Source organism: Delphinus delphis, chromosome 11 (assembly GCF_949987515.2).
Source record: "Delphinus delphis chromosome 11, mDelDel1.2, whole genome shotgun sequence".
Classification (NCBI taxonomy): Eukaryota; Metazoa; Chordata; class Mammalia; order Artiodactyla; family Delphinidae; genus Delphinus; species Delphinus delphis.
In genome coordinates, this window is record NC_082693.1 from 92994356 (window position 1) to 93016072 (window position 21717).

At 57.1% G+C, this 21717-nt stretch overlaps 1 protein-coding gene across 3 annotated transcripts; it reads right to left on the reverse strand.

Annotated features, from left to right (window-relative positions):
- Window positions 1-1586: 1586 nt before the first annotated feature.
- On the reverse strand, window positions 1587-20958 carry CBX7 (chromobox 7). Of its 3 annotated transcripts, none has more exons than XM_060025684.1 (6): window positions 20707-20958; window positions 18426-18469; window positions 10876-10941; window positions 6780-6846; window positions 4053-4125; window positions 1587-3659 (listed from the first exon to the last, which is right to left on the reverse strand). In XM_060025684.1, the coding sequence occupies exons 1-6, from the start codon at window positions 20773-20775 to the stop codon at window positions 3502-3504; spliced, it is 477 nt and encodes a 158-aa protein (XP_059881667.1). In that variant the 5' UTR covers window positions 20776-20958; the 3' UTR covers window positions 1587-3501. The 3 variants fall into 3 exon arrangements, with proteins under 3 accessions (XP_059881667.1, XP_059881666.1, XP_059881665.1); XM_060025683.1 differs by having other exon boundaries at window positions 1587-3656; window positions 4053-4404; XM_060025682.1 differs by having other exon boundaries at window positions 4053-4404.
- Window positions 20959-21717: the final 759 nt, after the last annotated feature.

The following is a 21717-nucleotide window of genomic DNA, read 5'->3' on the forward strand; positions in this document are numbered from 1 at the left end:
TAAGGGCTTCACCTGAGGCAGATACTCCTCAAGATCGCACGTTTCCTTCTCAATCCACCTTCGCCTCCCCCTCCTTTTCCCAGCATTGACGAGGCAGGGAGCACACTCCTTACCCAGGAGGAAATAACTTACCCACCGGAAGACGTGCGAGACCCACAGACACACAGGAACAGGAGTGTCAAGAACACGTGTGGGGCTGGATCTGAGGGTTTGCAACTTTGAGGGGAAAACTAACCAGACAGGGAGACTGTATGGACATGAGAGCATCGCCATGTCTCAGGATTTGACAAGCTGACAAGGACACCTGGCGCCAGCCCCATGTACTGCCAAGATGGCTCTGGGGGGCCTGGGAGGTCTGGAGGGCTCACCCCCAGGGCTGCAGCTCTTTTCTCGGCACAGCTGTGACACCATCACAAGCAATGATCAGATGCCCAAGAGCTTTTTTTTAAAATCATCTTTAATGTAGTTTTAATATTTTTTTGCCTCATTTACCAGATAAATCATCTAAATAAATAGATGCTATACAGTCTCTTACCAATATCAGTACAAAAATAAAACCACGCTCTGCATCTGCTCTAGCTCTCCCCGCACACACTCACTCTGAAACGGCGTGTGCTTGGAATTGACTCGCGCCCCCAGCCCCTCCCAAATACATTCATTTAGTCTGAACAAAGCTCGACGCTCATTCTGTGCAAAGGAAGCGTTCTTGTGCTGAGACCCGGAGGCCAGGCTGGCCAGTTATAAAGCAAAAGCGAAACCACCTGACAAGCCAAGCGCCCTCCCCCAGGGCAGGAGCCAGGGGGAAGCTGGTGGAGGGACCACCATCCTAAGAGCGGCGGTGATCCCCGAGTGGCCGCGCCACGGGCGGAGAATATGCCCCTCGCCCCACCCCACAGCAAAAGAAAAGTACCAACCGGTCTCTCTACATTCAAAACAGGTGGGGCTGGGGGAAGGAAAGGCAGGTGGTCCAACCTTTTCAACGCCCACCCCCAAGTGAGTACTGGCCTTCTCGGGTGGCAGTGGGGTGGGAGGTCGTGCCCACCTTGCCCCCTCTCACCCCAAGGCCCTCTGGGACGCTCAGGGCTGGAGGAGTCCTGCAAGGCCACTTCCAGCCCCTCACAGAGGTCACCGTCCTGGGTCCTGGGCAGGAAGGTCCTAACAGCCTGCAGCCCTTCCCCCAGGGAGCCTCCGCTCCCAGGTCCGGCCCTCCAGAGAGCAGGGCGCCCTGCGGGCTGTGAAGGGCTGAGAGAGAGGCTAGAAGTGCTCCTCTGTGGCAGCTGCCTCACCCCGCAAGAGAGGCCCCAGACCCGCAAACTACACAAACAGCTCTTCAAAGTGAGGCAGGACAGGCCACGTGTCCCCTGGGGCTGCGGAGTGTGACTTCTCTTGGAAGCTGAAGCCAGCCGAGTCCCAAGCCAGGGCCCACAGCTTTCCGTCAGCGCGACACCCCTGCCCACCACCTTCCCCTCTGCCGGGAGCCCCTGATCTGGGACAGCTTCCCACTCAGGCTGCCCTTCCCCTCCCCAGGGTCCCGCAGCTGGGGAGGTTCCCCACTGCCCCTTCGTTCCCTGGTCCACCCCCAGACTCCCCTAGACACAACCCCCTAGCCTGGGGGTGAATCAAGTCATGGGGTGGGGGGGAGGAAGCCATCCCCCAATGGAAGCACTGAATTGACCCTGGACAACGAAGGATTAAGGAGGAAGGGGAGACAGACACTCAGGGATCTGGGATCTTGCCAGCAAGGCACCCCAAACAAAAAGGGGGTGCAGGCTGTCTTTGGTTTGGGAACTTGGAAAGAAGAGTCTGGGGGAAGAACTGCCCTAGTCGAGCCTCAGCAGGATTCTGCCCACTTCCTCAGGACACAGCAGAGCATGGAGACAGCCCCGGGGGAGGGACCTGAGTGCCTGGTCTGACAATGGGGAGAGGCGAGGGGGCCAGCCTTTCACTTGCTCCCCTGGGGCCCACCCCCAATCTGGCTTTTTCTCCCCTGCAGGACCAGGATAGGGGAGAAGTCACTCCTTACTGCCAGGGGAGCCACTAGTCCACAGGGCACGTCTGTGCAAACCAGAAACGGAGCGCCCCTCTTCTGGCAGACACAGGCCCCTGCCAGGGTGGGGGGCTCGTGCACAGCCTGACCCATCACCCACTACAGCCCGACCACAGGAAGACATGGCAGAGGTCCCGCCGCAGAGAAACAAGGTTAGTCCCAGCTGCAGCACTGAGGGTGGATGCGGGGGAGACCCAGAATGGAAGGAGGAAGGGTGTCAGGAGTCGAGGGCTGCCCTGAGAAGGTGGTGGGACGCTTCCTCCCTCCCTGACCACCCACGCCCATGTCTGGTTGGCTGAGTTGAAGGGGAGGGCAGAAAAAGAGGGGAGACAGAAGGGCTGGAAAGTCACCTGAGTCAGAGAGAACAGGAGCCCCGGGGATGGGGGGACAGGGCACAAGTGCCTCAGAGCTCGCGCCGTTGCACAGCACACATGCACACGCTTGCACGCCCGTGGCTGCCCAGGTGACACCACAAGACTTCATCCGCACGCCTGGAGCGTCGGAGGCCATCCAGCTGCCCCCTGGCTGGAGCCTTGCCCTCCACTGACAGCTATCCACGCTGACTCGGATAGGTCCTGTCAGGCGAAGTGCTGTGCAAGGTGGGATGAGCGGGGCTGCCTACAGCAAGCTCTTCTGTGCTGTGAATCACTCCCCCCCCACCCCGCCCCGTCCACCCGGTCAGGAGGCTTGCAAGACCCGCTGCACACGTCTGCGGACCGGCGCATGCAGTCATGAGGGCACGAGGGGCCGTGTGCACACACCTGCAGGGCTGGGTGTGCAAGTGAGCAGTTTGCACGGGCCAGGCGATGGAGCTGGGGCGGGTAGCTCTCAGCGGAAGGGGCTTAGCCGGCAGCTGCCCCCAGGGGAAAGGAGAGACCTTTCTGAAGGGGTGGGACGTGCCCAGCAATCTCAAACCCTTCCCAGCCCCTTAGCTCTGTGACCCAATCACTTCTGGTCAAAGCCAGCCTCCATATCCCCCCGCAAAGCTGGAGTGGAAAGTTAAAAATAAAGACCCCTCCCCAAACACACACACACAAAAAGGCAAAGGGGAAACCAACCAGAAAGGCTGGGGTGGGCTGCTTAAGGGGAGGGTTCAGGCCTTCCCATCCTCCTTTAGTCCTGGGGACCAGCTGCTGTCTCTCTAGAGAAGAATGGTGATGGAGGTGTCCGGGGGAGGCTGGTCCTGTCCCCATCCTACCCTGGAGATGGTACCCCAAGTGACAGAGCAGTGCCAGGCCTCCCCAGGCCCAGCCCTGACACAGACCCAAGGCCGCCCTGTAAACGTCCGCACAGAGAAAGGGGCGGGGCGGTGGGAGAGTGCTGGGATCTTCCCCCCTTCTCCTCGTCAATGTTTCTTTAAATAAAATAATTACCCACCCCAACCCCTCCCCATTTCTGGAAGTCCCCACCCCAAGCCCAAAAGAAAACAGTTGAAGAAGAGTAAAAATGGTGATTCAGAACTTCCCGCTGCGGTCTCGGAAGAAGCCCTCAGCTGCCTGGGCCTCGCGGAAGGTGACGGTGATGGAGTTGGCGGTGATATCGGTCACTGTCACTTCACTTGAGGGGAGCGTGGGTGTCCAGGAGGGGGGCCCCTCGGCCAGATCTGCGTCTGCTGCAGCCACGGGACAAAGACACACAGACAGATGGGGGACAGCGTTGGCAACAAGGTGGGGAAGGTGGGCGTGGGTGGCAGCTTGTCGACCACCTCCCACCCCACCCCCAACACCTGATCTTCTTCTGAGTCTCCAGCCAGGTCAGGGCCTAGTTCAAGGCTGGACACACAGGAAGACGTCACTACATGTACCTTCCCTGGCTGGACACGAACTCAGCCCGAGTGGGACCACGGAAAGAGCTCTGGGCTTGGTGCCAGGGTCCCTGCAGGCTATGTGGCCTCAGGAGCGCCCAGGCCCTCTCTGGGCACTGGACCAGCTGGACCTGAGGACTCGAGGGACCCTTCCAGCTCTGAGGGTCCCTGGGTCTGAGCCTCGGGGCTGGGCCGCCTTACCCTCCTCTTCAGGGGGCTGCTCAGCAGGCTCCCACTCGTTGGCCGCCTGCAGGACGTCCGGGGCCGCTGACTCCTGCAGGAAGAGCTCCCGTCGATGGCTGTGACTCTCCAGGTTGGGCCCGCGGGGCGGGAACTTCTTGCGTGAGAGCCGCAGGTACTTGTGGGCCTTGCGGGGCTTGCGGAGCGGGAAGGGCAGGGTGGGCACCAAGGGGCCCTTGTCCACCAGCTCGGGTGCCCCTGCCTTGACCACCCCCTCGGGGCTCCCGCTGCCGAGTGGGCGCGTCAGGGAGAAGCAGAGCTTCTCCTTGCCCTTGGCCTTGTGGGAGCTCCGCAGGTCCATGCTGTACAGCCGCTGCGGGGGCAAGCCAGGGCACGGCGGATCAGCCCTGCCCTCCCACCCACTGCCGCGCCTTTGCTCGTGCTGGCCCTTCCGCCCGGGGTCCTCTTCCCCGTGTTTCAGGGCTCAGAGCCAGCCGGCATCCCGCCCCTCACCCCAGCCCAGAGCGCTCCCCCTGACCAGCCCCAGCCCCGGGACCTGGCCCAGCTAGCCAAGAGGCCTCACAGTGCGGCCTCGCCTCCCAGGGCCCTGTAAGTGGCTCAGGGACGGGGCCTCAGGGCACGTTCCTTTGGTCCATGGCGGAGGCACACAAGCGGTACAAGGTGAAAACTGACCAACAAAAAACACACCTGCATTTATGAGGCAGATAAATTAAGGAGTTATTCTTCATTACAGGGAAGGACTCTTTGCTTCTAAAGGACCCCCAAAAGCTGAAACGGCCAGCTCGCTAGGGAAATGGTGTGAGGCACGGGGCTCTGAAGCTTCCTGGGAAAAGTTAACCAGGGGTACACATGGCACCGGGGTGCACCACGTCACCCAGCCACAGGAAGGTCTGCCAGCAGCCTGCAGACACCCCTCCATTCCCCCTGGACTCTCCTGGGCTCTGAGCCGCAGGGGGGCCCTGGCTGGGTCCGGACGTCTGTTGCCCCACCTCCTTCTTGCTTAAATGGGCTGGAGGGCACATTCTTCTGCCATTCAAAGACTGAAGTTTTATAATTTGTGCATTTGTCTTACTGGCTTTTGGGGGAAATTTATACAAACCCAAGAAAGATCCTTGGTGCTAAGATGTTGGGGGGGCCTGGATCACTCTGGGACAGTAGCTTCTCCTGCTACCTGTCACCAGAGGCCAAGAGTTCCCAGGAAGAGAGCGAGGCCAGCAGATAGGAACTGTAGGTCAAACATCTCCAGCTGGGGGCAGAGATCACACGTGCAAGTTCCATTCCTCAGTCCCACCAGCTAAGCCCCATCACTCAGCATGGGGTTCAGGTTGTCATGGTGATGGGAGGAGAGCTGAACTGGGAGGAGACTGTGAAGATACTGCAGTGCTAAGAGGGCTTATCCCATATGCAGCTTTATCAAAACCCACCCCTTCAGCCTGGCTCATACACCATCACAGGCCTCGCAACTCTCACACAGTTCTGTCCTTCTCTACCTCACCATGAGAGAATTACAGCTACTAACTAACGGGTCCAGGAGCACCAGGACTCAGATCTGGGTTTTAATCCAGCTGTGTGACTCTCGATGGAATGGACAGGAGGTTGGACATGGCTCACACTGCACGTGGACCAAGAAGCCTTATTTTTTGGCTTCAAATTCCCGGGTGGGCCTTATTAAATTAAGGACAGCAGGTATTCTTATCATCCCGATTTTACAGATGAGAAAACTCAAGCTCAGGGATTTGCCTCAAATCACATAACTACATCATTTCAGACTCCATCCTCTTTTCAGTGCAAACCAGTGAAAGTAGCAAAGTGTCCCCAAGACCTGGGTAACACGGGCTGCCAGTCTTGTGGCAGAGGGCTTCTTCTCACTCAAAATGACACATTTCTAGGGAATTCTCTGGTGGCACAGTGGTTAAGAATCCGCCTGCCAATGCAGGAGACATGGGTTTGAGCCCTGGTCTGGGAAGATCCCACATGCCGCGGAGCAACTAAGCCTGTGCACCACAACTACTGATCCTGTGCTCTAGAGACCCCAAGCCACAGCTACTGAGCCCATGCGCTGCAACTACTGAAGCCCGCGCGCCTAGAGCCCGTGCTCCGCAACAAGAGAAGCCACCGCGATGAGAAGTCCGCGCAACGCAACGAAGAGTAGCCCCCACTCGCCGCAACTAGAGAAAGCCTGCGTGCAGCAACCAACACCCAACGCAGCTAAAAAAATAATAATAATAAAAAATAAATTAAAAAAGTTTTAAAAATAATTTAAAAAATGATACATTTCTAGACCATTCCAAGGTTGTGGTTCCAGAATTCTATGAATCTCCTTTGCTTGGATTCTAAAATTCCAGACGCCCCTGTTCCCTCTTCTAAAGTTTATGCTTCTAAGATTCTCAAATACTACAATTTTGTATTTTGGGGACTTGGAGCATCAAGATTCTAAGCTTTCAGAATTCTAGGATCCCGTAAGCCATACACCCACCCTCCCTCCCTCCACAGTACCTTCCACCCACGGTGTCTTCCAGGGGCACCAGCCCCACATTCTGACTTTTCCCAACTCCTCCCATTGAAACTTACCCACTAAGTGCCCCGCCCCACCCCACAGTGTCCTGGGTGGAGCCGAGGAGGGTTAGTGGTTCCGCAGAACTACCCAGTGCAAATGCACGGATGGGCAGGGGCTGGTGGGAGGAGCAAGGGGGCCCTGTGGGCGGGCACCAGAGCTGGTGGGGTTACCTGCAGCAGAAGCCGCTTGGGTTTCGGACCTCTCTTCCTATACCCCGATGCTCGGTCTCTCTCCTCCCTGGGGTGCAAAGCAGATGGCAGAACAAAAGGAAACACTGTTGACATTTAAGGGAAAGTAAGGCATCCGCTCCACCCAGCTCTCTGCTGTCTATGGGGGAGGGGGACACCCTCCACAGGCCACCCCCCAATCCTGGGGTAGGGCTCCTCACTTTAGACCATAACAATGGGGTCGTGTGTTCAACTCCCAGGGCTGCATCTTCCCACCTGACTAAAGGTGAGGGCACAGCGACTGGTCCCAATTGCTAGAGGTGGGACTCGGGGGACATCTCCAAAAATATGTGGGTCTTCACGGCCCCAGGGTCATGCCAGACCTCTTCTCTATATGCACTGGGAACAGCCCCCAAAACAATGTAGTTCCAGTTTCCACGCTTAGGAGACGTCTACAGAAACCTGTTAATTAAATTTGCCTTGAATGCCCCAGGGGGACTGATGAGAATGGCCACAAGTCCTTTCGCAAGCGAAGTTCTGCCCAGAACTGCCCCCCAGTCTGGCATCTCCACGAACCTGGTGGGGAGGACAGGCCCCCATTCGTCTGTATCATCTGGTTGGGGAAGGGGAGAAAAACTAGCCTGCATTCAGTCCCCAGTAGATGCCAGACTCTCTGCCGGATGCCTTCCTCCCATCACAAACACACAAGGCACAACCTGAGGACGCAGACAGAGCCACACACAACACACCAGACAACACCCCAGAGACGCCAACAATGTGCTGGAAGTGATGGGACAATTCAAAGTAGTTTCATTCTGTTTCACTTCATTCCACACATGCCGTCTGTGGCCTTGGTCCAGTCTCTCAGTCTGAGCCAAGCTAAGCCAGTGCATCCGTGGAGGCTGTTTCCACTGTTGGTCCCTCCTCGAGGCAGTGGCTGCCACCCCCTTCCAGACATCAGACTCCAGGGACGCTGGGGGGGGGGCTCTCCCTCCCTCCCCACGGAGTCAGCTTCGGCAGGTCTGCCGTGGGGCCCTAGAACCAGCATTCGAGAGAAGCACCCAGGGCGTGGGATACCCACACCAAGCCAGGCCTCCCAAGCCCTGGAGGGTGTGAACCTTAACTCAGAGCCCGGTGCTGGGCGCCAGGACACCCTGTTCCAGGCTCAGCGCTACCTGACCCACAGGAGACCTTGGCTGGTCACTTTCCCTCTCTGGCCCTCAGTTTTCTAGTCTGGAGAAAGAGCTTCCCTTCTCAGCTGGTCCCCGGGGCCCCTGGGAGGAGCGAGAGAGGTGCCCAGCATTTCTCAAAATGGGGGGTAGAAAGACTAAAATAATAAAGAGGAAGAGAGAGGGAAGAAAAACAAAAAAGAGGAAGAGAAGGAGGAAGTAGAGAGAGGAAAAAGGAAAGGGCCTTGAGGGAGAAGAATAATATGTCTTTATTATATTTGTATAAGTGTCATTTATTATTATTGTTATGTCCTGCGCACTTTGTACAAGGCACTGCTCCCAAGGCTTTAACCCTCACGGCCACCCTGTGAGGGAGGCACGTTTTCTATCCTCATTTTATAGCTAAAGCACAGAGAGGTTAAGCCATTTGCCCGATGCCACAATTCTGACAACTTCTGCCACTAGTGAAGATGCTGAGCTCTGGGCTCCAGGCCTGGCGGGATCAGGCCTGGGGGCCCAGTCAGGGCCAGGGGGGCAGGCCTGCAGCCCAGGCCACATGACCTGGCTTCCCATCTGTAGCACCCCCGCTCCTGCCCTGCAACCGTGGGAGTGGGGGGGCGGGGGTGTGCAGGGAGCTTCCATTCTGTCCAGTCCTTACCTACCCAGGGCCCATCAGTGTCCAGGGCTGTGGGGATCGTGGTCCCACAAGCCCTCAGTGCCCCACTGGTCCCTCCTGGGATGCAGGGACTCCCCATTAGAGCCCCCTGGCCCGACTCCTTCTGAGTCTCTTAAAAACCCTGCAAAGCAGGTGTTAAAATGGTCGTCACCCCGCTTCCATCTCCTTCTCACCAAGACCCAGAGAGAAAGAGGAAGTCAAATCACACGGTGGGTCTGTAGAAATCCCCAAGCTCCTCATTTGTTCCTTAACTACGGACTTTTCTGACTCATTGAAAGCAACATCCGAATCCTCTACCGGGACTCACGGGGCCCTCCCTGAGCTGCACGCCCACCCCTTCAGCTGCCCCTGCCCCTGCCCCTCCCCCAGACGCCCCACCCCTGCCCAGCTCACACCACTCCAGCTGGCCACTCTCGAAGCCGTGCTTGCCTCCATGCAGTTCCTCAGCCCATCTCTGCATCACTTTCTGGGGTGCTCTTCACCTGGATGGCCTTCTCTAAAATACCTACTGGGGTCCTTCCCTCACTTAGCTCAGGTCTCTGGTCAAATGCCACCACCTAACCATCCCACTGAAAGCAGCGGCCCCGGCCTGACCCTGTCTGTGCAGCAGGCAGCACGTCGGCATCTATACGTTTACGGGGGTACTTTTCACTGCAGGTCTCCACACTGGAATGTAAGCCCCACGAGGGCAGGGATGTTTGTTGGTTTTGTTCCTTGCTGTGCCCCAGTCCCTGGAACAGTGCCTGGCACACAGTAGGACCTCAATAAAGATTTGTTGAACAAATGAAAGAATGAACTAGCTGACCCCTAATTACCATCAGGAAGACATTTGCCCGTGTGTGCCCACACCTAATGGCTTGCGGAGTGCTTTCACAAGCCTTTCCTCCCCATGAGAGCCCTTGAGGTCAGCACTGTTCTCCCCATTTCACAGACAGAGAAGCTGAGAGAGGGAAAAGGTCCTGTGCAGCACCTCACAGCTGGTGAGTGGAAGAGCCAGGATTTGATCCAGGCCTCTGACACCTGCCCAATGCTCTCCTTACCACAATCCAGGACATTCCACAGGGCTCTCTCAGTGTCACAACCCTTTTGCATCAAGGCCCCACCAGCACTCGGGAACCAGAAAGAAGCTGTGGGACAGGAACACTGTGATTTTTAAAGGAAAGAGCAGTGGGAACGTTTCCTTTGAATCAGCAGCGGGAGACCTCCTGTGGGAAAAGCGGTCAGCAGGGGGCGAGGAGGGGCAGAGGAACCGCATCGCTGGGACTCAGGAGCCCCACCCAGGTTAAGTCCTACTTGGGCTGCCTCCCAGCTGCGAGGACCCTGGACAAGCCCCTTAGCTCTTCAGAGCCTCGGTCTCCTCATCTGTCAGATGAGACCCTCATCCCTGTCTCAGGCAGTTGCTAAAAGGAACCAAATAAAAATGATTTTATAAAACGGTCCCGCACTGTACAGGGTCGATGGGTTGGGGAGAGGCAGAAAGACTGGGCAGCCTGCCGGCAGGGAGGCCAATAACGCTGGGGCTCATGCAGCAGAAGGGAATGGCTAGGTTATGCTCAAAAGGCCCTCCCACCAGGAGAAACAACATTTTTGGCAGAAGCTCCCCGCTAAGGTGTGCCGTCATGGCCCATGGGACGAGCTGCCAATCACTAAGCAACCCTTGGAAGAGCACTTGCAGCAGAGCACTGGCAGATGCGGCAGTCTGAGACCTGGGGGCAGCTTTGCCCACGGCCTCCCAGCTAGGAGGTAGCCAAGCAGGAGGGACCGGAACCCAGCTGTCCTGGCTCCAAAGCCACACTTCCTCCCCTGGCCTTTCTTGAGAGCGTCATCAAACATGGTAGAGGATCTGTAGGGGGGAACCTCCCTCTGGCCCATCACTGGGCATGATTAATACCGCTGCCCCTCGCACGCATGGCATCTCTACGCCCATTTTCACCTTCTTCACGGCAATTGAAAGCCCTGCCTTCTGGGGAAATCGGGGCAGGTGCTGTTGGGGGTGGCCTACAACAGCAGAGAGACAGAGGCCTGGGGTTGTTAGCGGAGTGGCTGACATCACCCACAGCCGGAAAGGGACAGGGCCCTCAGCTGCCCTGGGACCTGGTGCCCGGCACCTTCCCCCAGCTGCGGACGAGACCCGGCAGTCCCTGCCAGAATTCTGCCCCCAGTGACCACTGTTCGGAGCCAAGCCAGCAGCAGCTGCCCGTGAAACCTCAGCGCCTGCCTTCCACCCAGCCCCCTGGCAGGCTGAGCCCCTTACTTCTCCTCATAGGCCATGACCAGGCGGGGGTCCAGGATGTGCTCCTCCGGTTCCCACGTGCTGTACCTGGGGAGAGAGACAAGGGGTCAGAGCTGACCTGCCCCCTACCCCACCACCCCCCATTCAGAGGCCGCAGCCGCTCCACCAGGCCCACTTGCCTGCAGGACTTTGCCCCTTCCTGATCCAGTATTAACTGTCACCTAATCCCATGAACTGTCCCTGGCTACCAGGGTAGGTCGGAGGCCTCCTGGGGGCTTGCATGACACCGGAACTCCCCTCATTCTGAGCGCTGATCACACCACCCTATAAGTGATCGCGTCCAACTCCGGACTAGATCCCCATGTTCACTTCAGGTGAAGAGGGCAGGCCCCATATGTCCCCGGATTCCCTTCCTATGAGAGTCAAGAGCATGTGGTGAAGAGCTGCGGCTCTGGAGCCAGACTGCCTGGGTTCAAACCCCAGCTCTGCCCTGGCTAGCTGTACAACTTTAAACAATTTATTCAGTGTCTCTATGCTGATTTCCCCATCTGTAAAGGTCTCTTGTGCTGATTAAACATGTTCACGTATCTAAGTGTTTCGAGCAGCGCCTGGTGCGCAGGAGGTGCTCTGTGCTTATTACTGTCACCATCCTGGCCCCCCTGATGCCCCAGCCCCAGTGGGCCCTCTGCCCAGGCTGAGCTGCTCCCTCCCCCTCCTTGGAACACATCTGCACCATCAAGGCCAGGTCTGAAGTTCCCTTCTCAGGTGGGGCCTGGCACACGGCAGGAACTTGGTAAATGTTCAGTGACTGAATGGTACAGTGTCCTACAGCAGGCCCCTAGGTCTTTCCACGAGGGACCTTCCACCACTCTCAGGCCAGACAGCATTCCCTGCTGGGACAGAACTGGGCATTTCCAGAGTTCAGCCATCCTCCTTCCACCCGCACGATTATTTACTTTTACTTATTTATCTGCCTTTAAATTAGCTCACTTGGGAATTCCCTAGTGGTGCAGTGGTTAAGAATCTGCCTGCTAATGCAGGGGACACGGGTTCGAGCCCTGGTCCGGGAAGATCCCACATGCTGCTGAGCAACTAAGCCCGTGCGCCACAACTATTGGACCTGCGCTCTAGAGCCCGCAAGGCACAACTACTGAGCCCGAGTGCCACAACTACTGAAGCCCGCGTGCCTAGAGCCCATGCTCCGCAACAAGAGAAGCCACCGCAATGAGAAGCCCGCGCACCGCAACGAAGAGCAGCCCCTGCTCGCCACAACTAGAGAAAGCCCGCGCGCGGCAACGAAGACCCAATGCAGCCAAAAATAAATAAATAAATAAATTTATGTATAAAAAAAATTAGCTTGCTTTTTAAAAACATTTTATTTTAAAAGCAAACTCTTTATGACTTCCATAAGTGGAAAAACCAGGATGACTCATCATAAACAGATGCTAATACATTAAAAAATTTTAATATAAAAACATATATATGGGGATTCCCTGGTGGCGCAGTGGTTAAGAATCCGTCTGCCAATGCAGGGGACACGGGTTCGAGCCCTGGTCTGGGAAGATCCCGCATGCGGCGGAGCAACTAAGCCCATGCGCCACAACTACTGAGCCTGAGCTCTTGAGCCGCAACTACTGAGCCCACGTGCCACAACTACTGAAGCCCGCGTGCCTAGAGCCTGCGCTCTGCAACAAGAGAAGCCAACACAATGAGAAGCCCATGCACCGCAACGAAGAGTAGCCCCTGCTTGCTGCAACTAGAGAAAGTCCGCGCCCAGCAACAAAAACCCAACGCAGCCAGAAATAAATAAATTTATAAAAAAAAAGAAAGAAAATCATTAAAAAACAATCCAAGTCCTGATAACTGTTTAAAAAAAATATATATATATATGTATGGGTGTATATATATGCATGTATACAAATACACATATAACTATAAAAACACATATATATGTAGATGTATGTACCTGGGTGTATATAAACAAAACCAAAGCAAGGGACTGTGATTCTGGCCAAGACTGCACCCAGGACTGCGGGATAAGGAGGGAGGTGAGGGAATTTCCTGGTGGTCCAGTGGTTAGGACGCCAAGTTTTCACTGCCAAGGGCCTAGGTTCAATTCCTGGCTGGGGAACTAAGATCCCACAAGCCACGTGGCACAGCCAAAAAATAAACAAATAAAAGAGGGAGGTGAGTAGGTATTAGGGAGGTATTGCGAGGCAGAGAGAGGCCAGGCAGAGCCCCTGCCCCTGCTGCCTTCTACCAGCCAAGTTTAAACCTTCATCTTCAACCATCCTGGTTACTGTGAAACCTAAAAGTAGTCCAATCAATATTTAAACAACAAGCTGCCCAAGGACAGAACCCTTCTTTCCTTTCTTTCACTGACACTTCTGCACACTTACTTCGTGTCGGGCCCCGTGGACTCAGCAGTGAAGGTCCATGCCCAGAGTGCCACACGCCCAGCCTGAGCAGGCACCATCCCAGCTCCTTTCCTTTGCACGTGCTGTGCTCTCCTCCTGGAGGGCCCCCTTCCTCCAGTGAACTCCTCATCCTTTAAGAATCAGGTCCTTGTAGCTTTTCCTGACATCCTCTCCTAGCTGTCCTACTCCCAGCAGAATGAACCCTCCCCTCAGCTGCTCTCCAGGGCCCTATTATTGCACTGGGCACCTGCCATCCTTATTGGTGAATCATCCTTATTGGCGAATCAAGCTGGTGTCCTGGCTGGCAGGTTGTAACGCCTCGCCAGAGTGCCCAGCCCAGCCCCCAGCCCCCAGCCCCCAGGTGTTCTGGGAATGGCTGCAGAAGCCACTGAAGAGTTTTGCTCACCCTGGAGAAATGCTGAAAGTGAAACTGAGATTTTTTTTTATAGTTTGGGTAAAGCCCAAACTGAAAGCAACCAGAAGCTGGCAGAGACTTCAAACCTTCCTCCCCTCCTCCAAACAAAGGTTGAATTTCCTCGACTGTAACTAGTAAGAAGAGAGGGGGAATTTTGTGTTCCTCCAGTGTCCTCTCCCTGGCCCTCCCTTTTTCTCTAGCTGTGGATGTTTCTCTTCAGTGCTCTAGTCCTCTCTGCCCTGCCCACTTCCCCACTGCCCTGCCCACTTTTTGTTGATGTAGCTACTCTGTGGTTCCTGGCAAGTCCCTAACCTTCTCTGTAGTTCAGTTTCCTCATCTGAAGAATCACCACCACCACCACCATAACAGCAAGGTGCCAGAGCAGACTACTGCAAGGATGCATCCATTCCTTGTAACACCCTTATGAGGTAGGTTACAGATGTTACAAATGAAGAAACTGGGGCAGAGAGGTTAAGCATCTTGCCAAGATCACCGAGCCAGGAAGTGGCCAATCTGTGGTCAGAACTCAGTTGAATCTTGGCCACCCTCTCCCTTTGGATCTCTCACATGTCGAGGTAAATGGCCCCTCACCGGGCTGTAACGTCCATAGGAGACGGGCACAGTCTGACTGGCCACGTCTTCAGTGTCTGACCCGGGGCTTGGCACACAGCGGGTGCACAGAAAGGGAGAGACTTGGCAGCTGGAGGCCTGGCCCCGTTCGGTGCTGCGGAAAGGCGGGCGGGGCGTTGCACAGGCGCCTCACCCTCTCGGACACCCCGGCCCTCCTAAACAGGAGGCCATCAGCGGCCCTCCGCAGTGTGGGAAGCCAGAGACCATTGCGAGGGCAAACACGCTTTGCGAACAGCCGGGCACAGGCAAGACAGGAGCGCGCAGCCGGCGAGGCCCGCGGCCTGAGACTTCGGGGTCTAGGTCTCCGGGCCGCCGGCTGGGCGGGAACCAAGCGTGGCGGACAGAAGGCTCCATCCACATCGCAGCGCCGTGCGCCCCGCCCCGCTGAGCCGGGCAGCCGCGCGTGCACACGCACGCACGCAGCGCGGGAGCGTGCGCGCCAGATTACCCGGCCTACTGATGGGGGGCGGGGCGGGGGCGGGGACGGCGCGCACCGGCTCCGAGGTAAACACGACCACGTGACCGCCGCCCCGCCGCCCCCGCCCCCCCCCCCCGCCACCGGAGCCGGGGTAAACAGGCTCTCGGCCGCCCCTCCTGGGCCCCGCCGCGTAGGCTCCCGCCGTGCCGGGGGCGGGGCGCCCTGCAGAGCCAGGCCCGCCCCAGCCCCCGACTCCGATTTAGATTCGCCCAAATGAGAAGCAGCGCAGCGGACTCCCGAAGGCGGCGGTGAGCAAGTGACTCCGCTGCTCGGGCCTCCGTTTTCTCATTCGTGAAGCGGACCTACCAATAGTCCCTGTCTTTTAGGGGTGATGTGACGATTAGATGTGTTAAGCCACATAAAGAACTTAGAGCAGTGTGGTACATAATAAAAGCAAACAAGCATTCATTAAATCAATATCAAAAGCCTGGAGAGCGCAAACACACACCTGCCAGGGCCAAACCGAGGACTCTGTGCTGCCACTACTCAACCTGGCCTTGGAGGAGAAAGAAGAGCCTCCTCCGCGTCTGGCACTGTTACGAACCCTTTCTTGTCTCAGGCAGCCTTCCACAGGGCTCCATGAGGCTAGGGCCCCATTTTACAGGTGGGGAAATGGAGGTGCCCATAATTCAAATCGTCCCACCTTTATGACCTGGGGCAAGGACGCCTCTGCTGAGGGTTTCTGTCTCCCCATCTGTACAATGGGTTGCCGTTAGGCAATTACAGGGGCCAATGCCTGATCTTAATAGGGGCTTACTGATAGGCAGCTTGGTTATTGCGGTACCCTGATACACTGACAATATCACTACTGAAGCTCTATGGAGGCGGTTCTCCCCACAAATGGCGTAGCATTCACAAGTGGGTAAGAACGGAGGGAAGGAAAGCGTTTCCAAAGAGGAGCGGCAGGGTCCTGGGCAGGCTGAGATGAGAGTGGGGTATGTGAGCATCTCTGTGGTGCTGACAGCATGTAGCTGATTATTTAACATCCTCTGCCCTGTGCCCCCAGCCCCTCCCTGTGCCATTTGCTGTTCCTTCCAGAACAAGCAAGATAGCTCCTCTACCCCATCTGCTGGGGAGGAAGGGCAGTCATTTGTCTGCTGTTGGGGAGAGAAAAGAGGCAAAGAACCCAAAGGTTTAACAGGGGCCTGGCACAGAGTGAGTGTCCGTTTAAATCATGGCTTCTGTTATTAACATGAGCCTCCCTGCCCAGGGGGCGGAGGGTGCTGGGGAGCAGGAGAATCTGACTCCCCTCCCACCCAGGCTATCACTGCCCTGCCCTAGCCAAGGCTCCCAGGCCTGCAGCGGGCAGCCTGCCCAGCTACCTACTCCCCATCCACTTTCTCAGCCTCTTCCTCAAGCAAAGCCCCCTGAGGAGGAGAGACTGAAGACCAAGTGGGTTACAAAGGAGCCCTGGTTCTCCTGATTCTCCCTGCGACTGAACCTGTTTTCCCCCAAGTGAAGCGGGGTGGCACAGTGGATGACATAAAGTGGGCACCATGCTGCACCGGGTTGGTAGTTATATTACTGTATATAACTCCCCTCTCTGGGCCTCAGTTTCCCCATTTGAAAAATGAGAGGACTGATCTCAATGATTGCTAAGGCTACTTTGGGCTCCTGTGAGGAGCAGACGCCCCCAGACCCCTCTCCCGGCTGAGTGGAGACCTAGAAGCCTGAGCTGTGTAACTTACTATTAATAGCAAACGTTCACTAAGTGCTTGGTCTGGGCTAAGCATGCATCAGGTACCCTATATCCATCATCTAATCCTCACAACACTGTTGTGCTGGAGGATTTATTCCAATTTGGAGATGGAAGCAGAGGTCCTGCCATGTTGGGGACTTGCTAAAGGGCTCCCAGCTATCTGGCTGTGAGCCAGGCCAAGAACCCAGGATCAAAGTATAGGGGAGCCAGAAATGCCCCAGGTCATCTGGCCAAACAGGGCTTCCAGAACTCCCTTGGAGCGGGGAGTGTCACAAAAAGCAGTCATGAGGGCCCATCTGGTGGTCTCAGCATGTTAGGAAACAAGTGGGCCCCAGGTTCGGGGGCACAGGCCAGGAGAACCATGGAGGGACTGCTCTTGGAATGGCAGGTCCTTCCCCTGACTGAAGCTCTGATGGGCAGACGTATTCATTCAGGATTAATAAAAGTGGGGGAAGGAAGTTTAAATAGATAAAAACCTCTGTTTAGAGAAGAGAGTCTACAGAGCAGGAAAACTAGCCAACGGTGCCTTGAAGGCCAACAGGCTGGTGTCCCGCTGGGACGCAATGCCTTCTGGCGCGGAAGCTAAGAGGGGAGCGAGTACCCAGGGAGTATGCCCACCTTGAACATGTTCCTTTTCTAGCTTTCCATCTCCTCTTACCAGCCCCTTCACCCAGACCAGAAGCCCACCTTCATCTGCCCAGTGGAGGGGGGGATTATCCTTCAGTCCCAGGGGTTTGGGAAGGGGTAGCAGGAATGGATGAATGCATTATCTGGTTAACCAGCCACCAACCCTAATCATCACGATGCCTGCAGCCATCCTGAACACACCCCCAGGCCTTTCACCCCACAAAGTGAAGGAGCCTGTGAGAAGAGAGCAGGGCCTGGACTACTGAACCCATTTTGCAGAGAGAGAAGCTGAGGCAGCATGGCCTGTCTTCCTCTCTGCTGTTTCTCACCACCGCGTGTTCAAGACACTCCCAGGACCCAAATACCAGGTCAGCCCCCAACGCCAGCACAGCAGAAAGCCCCTGGCACAGACAGCAGGGGCTCTGGACAGAGGGGGATTCCAGGAGTCAGTCTCTAGGAGGCAGGGCTGGGAGGTGGGGCACCCACAGACCAATGGGGAGGCCCCACGACCTGCTCCTTCCCTCCCCTCCCCCAACAACTCCCTGCTGGGAGGTGATTGGTTGGTGAGAAGGTTCCTGATTGGGCCTCAGCGGAGAGGTGGGGCAACTGGGAGAGGTCCTAGACCCAGCTCCCTGGCCCCGCAACTGGGAGATGGAGGAGGCACAGAAGAGATACCTGAAGATGGAGAGGCCCAGTTCAACTCTCAACTCTGCCTCCACTTGCTGTGTGACCTAAGCCAAGCTGCTTACCTTCTCTGAGCCTGTCTCCTCATCTTTAGAGATCAGGACCACAGCTGCCTCACAAGGCTGTACAGGAGCCTGCTCTGTAGACTGGAGAGTGCTGGCCAAAGGCGGGCTCTGTCCCTAGCTATATGGCACTGAGGACTCGTGCCCCACTGGCTAGACTTGTCTTGCCCAACCACACAAACCCCCACCCGGCACTGTACTTGCTGCAGCTTGAGTGCCCCTCCACCTTGCAGGCAGCCATCTCTGAAGCCAAGATGATGGGCCTTCACCTCCTAGGTGCCGGGAAAGGCCAGAAGCAGGGGAGCAGAGGGTCCCACCAGAAGGTGGAGTGCAACACTGAATGGGGCCCATGAGAAGCTGGGGCCCACCTTCACCCTCATGTGCTCCAAGCCCCTCAGCTGGCAGAGGGGAAACTGAGGCCCAGAGAAGAGGATGATTAATCAAGGTCTGCTGGCCAATTACTAGAGCAGCTGGAGTGAAAAGTGAGGCAGGAGAAAGGGTAAAAGGTGGATGGAAGGATGTACAGGTAGGCAGACAGAAACACACAAAGAAGCCTTACTTTGGGGGCCATCCTTTCCACTTCACCAGATATTCGACTTTACCCTGGGAAGAAAGAGAGAAGAAGTAGACACGGTGAGATACACAGATGCCCCTACGACCACTTGCACGACAGTAAGGCCCAATCCCCTCTGCAGACAGAAGTCCCCCAACACATACACACTGTCAGGGACGCCCCCCACAAGATCCCCATCAACCAGAGATCCTCAAACTGACCCCCCTAGACGGTCCTCCCTACTAGAACACAGGAGTGCACTGGGCCCCAGACACCTCTGGGGCTCCTGTGGCAGAAGCTTGGAGCCCATGTCACGTGTGGGGAAACAGACCGTGTGGGGATGTGCGTGGCCAAAGATCCAGCATCCAGTGTCCCGGTGCTAACACCGTAATTCTCCTTCCTTTTTCGACTAGAAGACTCTCCAAGTCCTAGAATACTCCTCCCTGGCATGTCCCACATGGCTCTAGCCCCATCAGCCCCCTCCCTGTGAGAGGCTGCCTCTGGGCCAGAGGTGACAGGCTAGTGACTCCAAGACTCAACTCACTCTCAAGGCAAAAGAACCTGGCAGGACCCCGGAGAAGGCTGACAAAGTCTCCACCTTGAGAAAGGGTGATCGCCCCTCCAGTAGTTAGAAAACAGAGGCAGGTTCCTCCCTTCCTCAAAGGTGACAGGGGCCTTTAAAAGTTCCCAGTCCAACCCCATCTGATGGGTGATACCCTTCCACACTGGAACTTGAAGACCAAGATATGTCACCTCCTCAATGAGGCCTGCCCTGGCCACCCTTCCCAACACCCTCCCTCCCGCCTTCCAGTAGTTCTCTTTCTGTGTGGCACACGGCCCCCTTGGAAAGCATCTATATTTATTTCCTCTTTCACGGTGTGTCTCTGCTGCCAAAATGGCAGCTCCACGAGGGAAGGAGCTCCCTCCCCGGGGCTTAGAATGGTGCCTGGTGCACAGAGATACTCAATAAATACATTTTGAATGAATGGCGAAAGGAATGATGCTTCTCACTCTGTGGCACTACCCCTCAGGCCCCATGTAGAAGGGAGTAATTACTGTACCTGCTGAGGCTACACTGCATGGAAAACATTGAGCTTTGAGGAACAAATTCAAATCGAGGAAACCCTGAGGGAAGGGAGGAGGAGGGGCAGCCCCAACTTGAAGACAGAGCTCAACCCCATTGGAGTTGGGGAAGAAAAGGTCATGGCCCACCTTGACTGTCACCCTTAGATGTCACCCAAGATGCCGGGACTGAGTTTTCTCTCTTGAAAGATGAGCTGGCAAACAGCCAACTGGAGCTCCTGCTCTGCACCCATCTCTAATTTGCTGTGTGACCTTGACCAGGTCACTTCCCCAGCCAGGGCCTCAGTTTGTGCCTTCGTCAAATGGGAGGAGGTGAACTCTAAGACCCCTCCCAGCCCTGCCGCTAGAGCCTCCCATGGGGCTGCAGGGAGGAGATAAGGGAAAAGGATAGTGGTGAGTGCCGGGACAGGAACTTTCCCCAAAGCCTTCCATCTCCAACCTCCAGTCTGGGGCCAGACCACTTTGCAGACGTGTGCACAGGAAATGTGCACGGCCAAAGTCCAGGCCCGAGGCGCGGGGACCAAACCTAGCAGAACAGACGCCTCCTTAAATTGCAGGGTGTATGTTTTGGAGGCGAAGGCAAAGGGGGAGGAGCTTTGAGGATGCCCCAGCGCCGTAGGCGGCTCCACTGAGCCGGCCGGGCGGGGCTGGGAGGTGGGGAGGGGAAGACAGAGGGGTGTGCACTGGAAGTGGGGGAGAGACGTGGAGGTGGGGGTGTGGAGGGGATCGAAGTCCAGCAGTTAGACTTAAGAGGCGGGAGGACGCTTTTCCAAAGCTCCGCCTCCAACTTCAAAGGACTTGGCACCGAGAGTCCAGAGTCTTGAGTTCGAGACCCAGCTCCGACGCGAACACACTAGGCAAGCCGTTTCTTCAACTCGGGCCTCAGTCTCCCCATATTTAGAATGAGGGGAGGATGAGAAAGGATGCCGTTCAGGATCCATACAGTCCGATCCTAACCTCTAGCTCTGGCGGACTTAGCTGCCCCCAGCATCCTGGGGCGACAACTTTTATTCTACTCTTTCTACAAGGTGGTGGGGGAAACTGAGGCACGGGCTGGGGATACGAGTCCGGCAGCGCGGGGCTGCCTGCCCACCCACCCCACCCCCGCTCCACTTTCTCCCTCGCCTCCAGCGCGGAGGGGACAGTGCTGGGGACAGGAGGGGACTCCACAGGGGTCCTGGGAGCCGCCCCCGGGCAGCCTCACCTTCCGCACGCGCTTCTTCCGGATGCTCTCTACGGCGAACACCTGCTCGCCGATGGCTGACAGCTCCATGCGGGGCGGCGGGCGAGCGGGCCCGGGGCCGGGCCGGGCCGGGCCGGGGGCGGAGCTGCGGGGCCGCGGCTGCGGCGCGCGATGCTCGGGCCGGCGGGGTCCCAGTCACCCTCGCCCGGGCGCGCACGCGCACGCGCACGCGCGCACACCCCCTTGCGCTCCCTCACGCCGCCGACGTTCCATTTTTGAACCTGCGCAACGTTTTCCTCGGCGCGCGCGAGCCGGCGAGCGAGCGCGCGGGGCGGGGGCGGAGCGGGGGCTCGGCTCTTGCCGGGCAGGTCACGCCCCTCCTTCATCGGCTCCGCCCCCTCTTGGTCCCGCCCCCTCTGGAGCTCCGCCCCGCCTGGGCCGTCAGTAGCGCGCGGCTCTCGGGATCCGCTAGCACGCGGGACTTATTTGGCGCCGGCGCCGGTCGGCGCGGGGGTGGGACGAGATCTTAATACACAGACGTGTTTCCTAAAGTCCTCCCGGTGACTCTGAGGGGCCGGAAACGGCATGGCCCCGGTTGGGCAGATGAGAACATGGGCAGAGCGGGGAGGCCATTTGCCTCACCTCCCACAAAGGATAGACGGGGTCGCGGCGCGGACCCTTGGGCGGCAGGAGGGCGGGGACGGCCAAGGTTTCCCAAGCTGTCCGGGCGTCTCAGCACAGTGGTCTCTCTAGATCCGGGCTCCTGAGCGACGTGGTTTGCCAGCCCTGAGCAGGCGCCTCCACATATATCCTTCCGTCCGTCCGTCCGTCCGTCTGTAGGCGGTCGTGCTGAGACGTCCGGATCGCGCGGCCGCTGCCTCGAGGGCCCCGGCTAGGCAGTACTTGGCGGCAGGTGTGGCCGCGGCGAGTCTAAGGTGCACAGCGGGACAGATTTCGCTGCCACGCAGCCCCAAGTCCCCCCAGTCACACGCGCTAGGCGCTCTGCATGTAGTAGGTGTTCGACTGTTTGTG

Bases quoted from the DNA above. Each gene is read 5' to 3' on its own strand.
- CBX7 (XM_060025682.1), bottom strand. From the start codon at position 20,775: ATGGAGCTGTCAGCCATCGGCGAGCAGGTGTTCGCCGTAGAGAGCATC. The intron at 18,470-20,706 runs GTGAGGCTGCCC...CTTTCTTCCCAG, and splicing joins GGAAGAAGCGCGTGCGGAAG to GGTAAAGTCGAATATCTGGT. The intron at 6,847-10,875 runs GTAAGGGGCTCA...TTTGCACCCCAG, and splicing joins GTCATGGCCTATGAGGAGAA to GGAGGAGAGAGACCGAGCAT.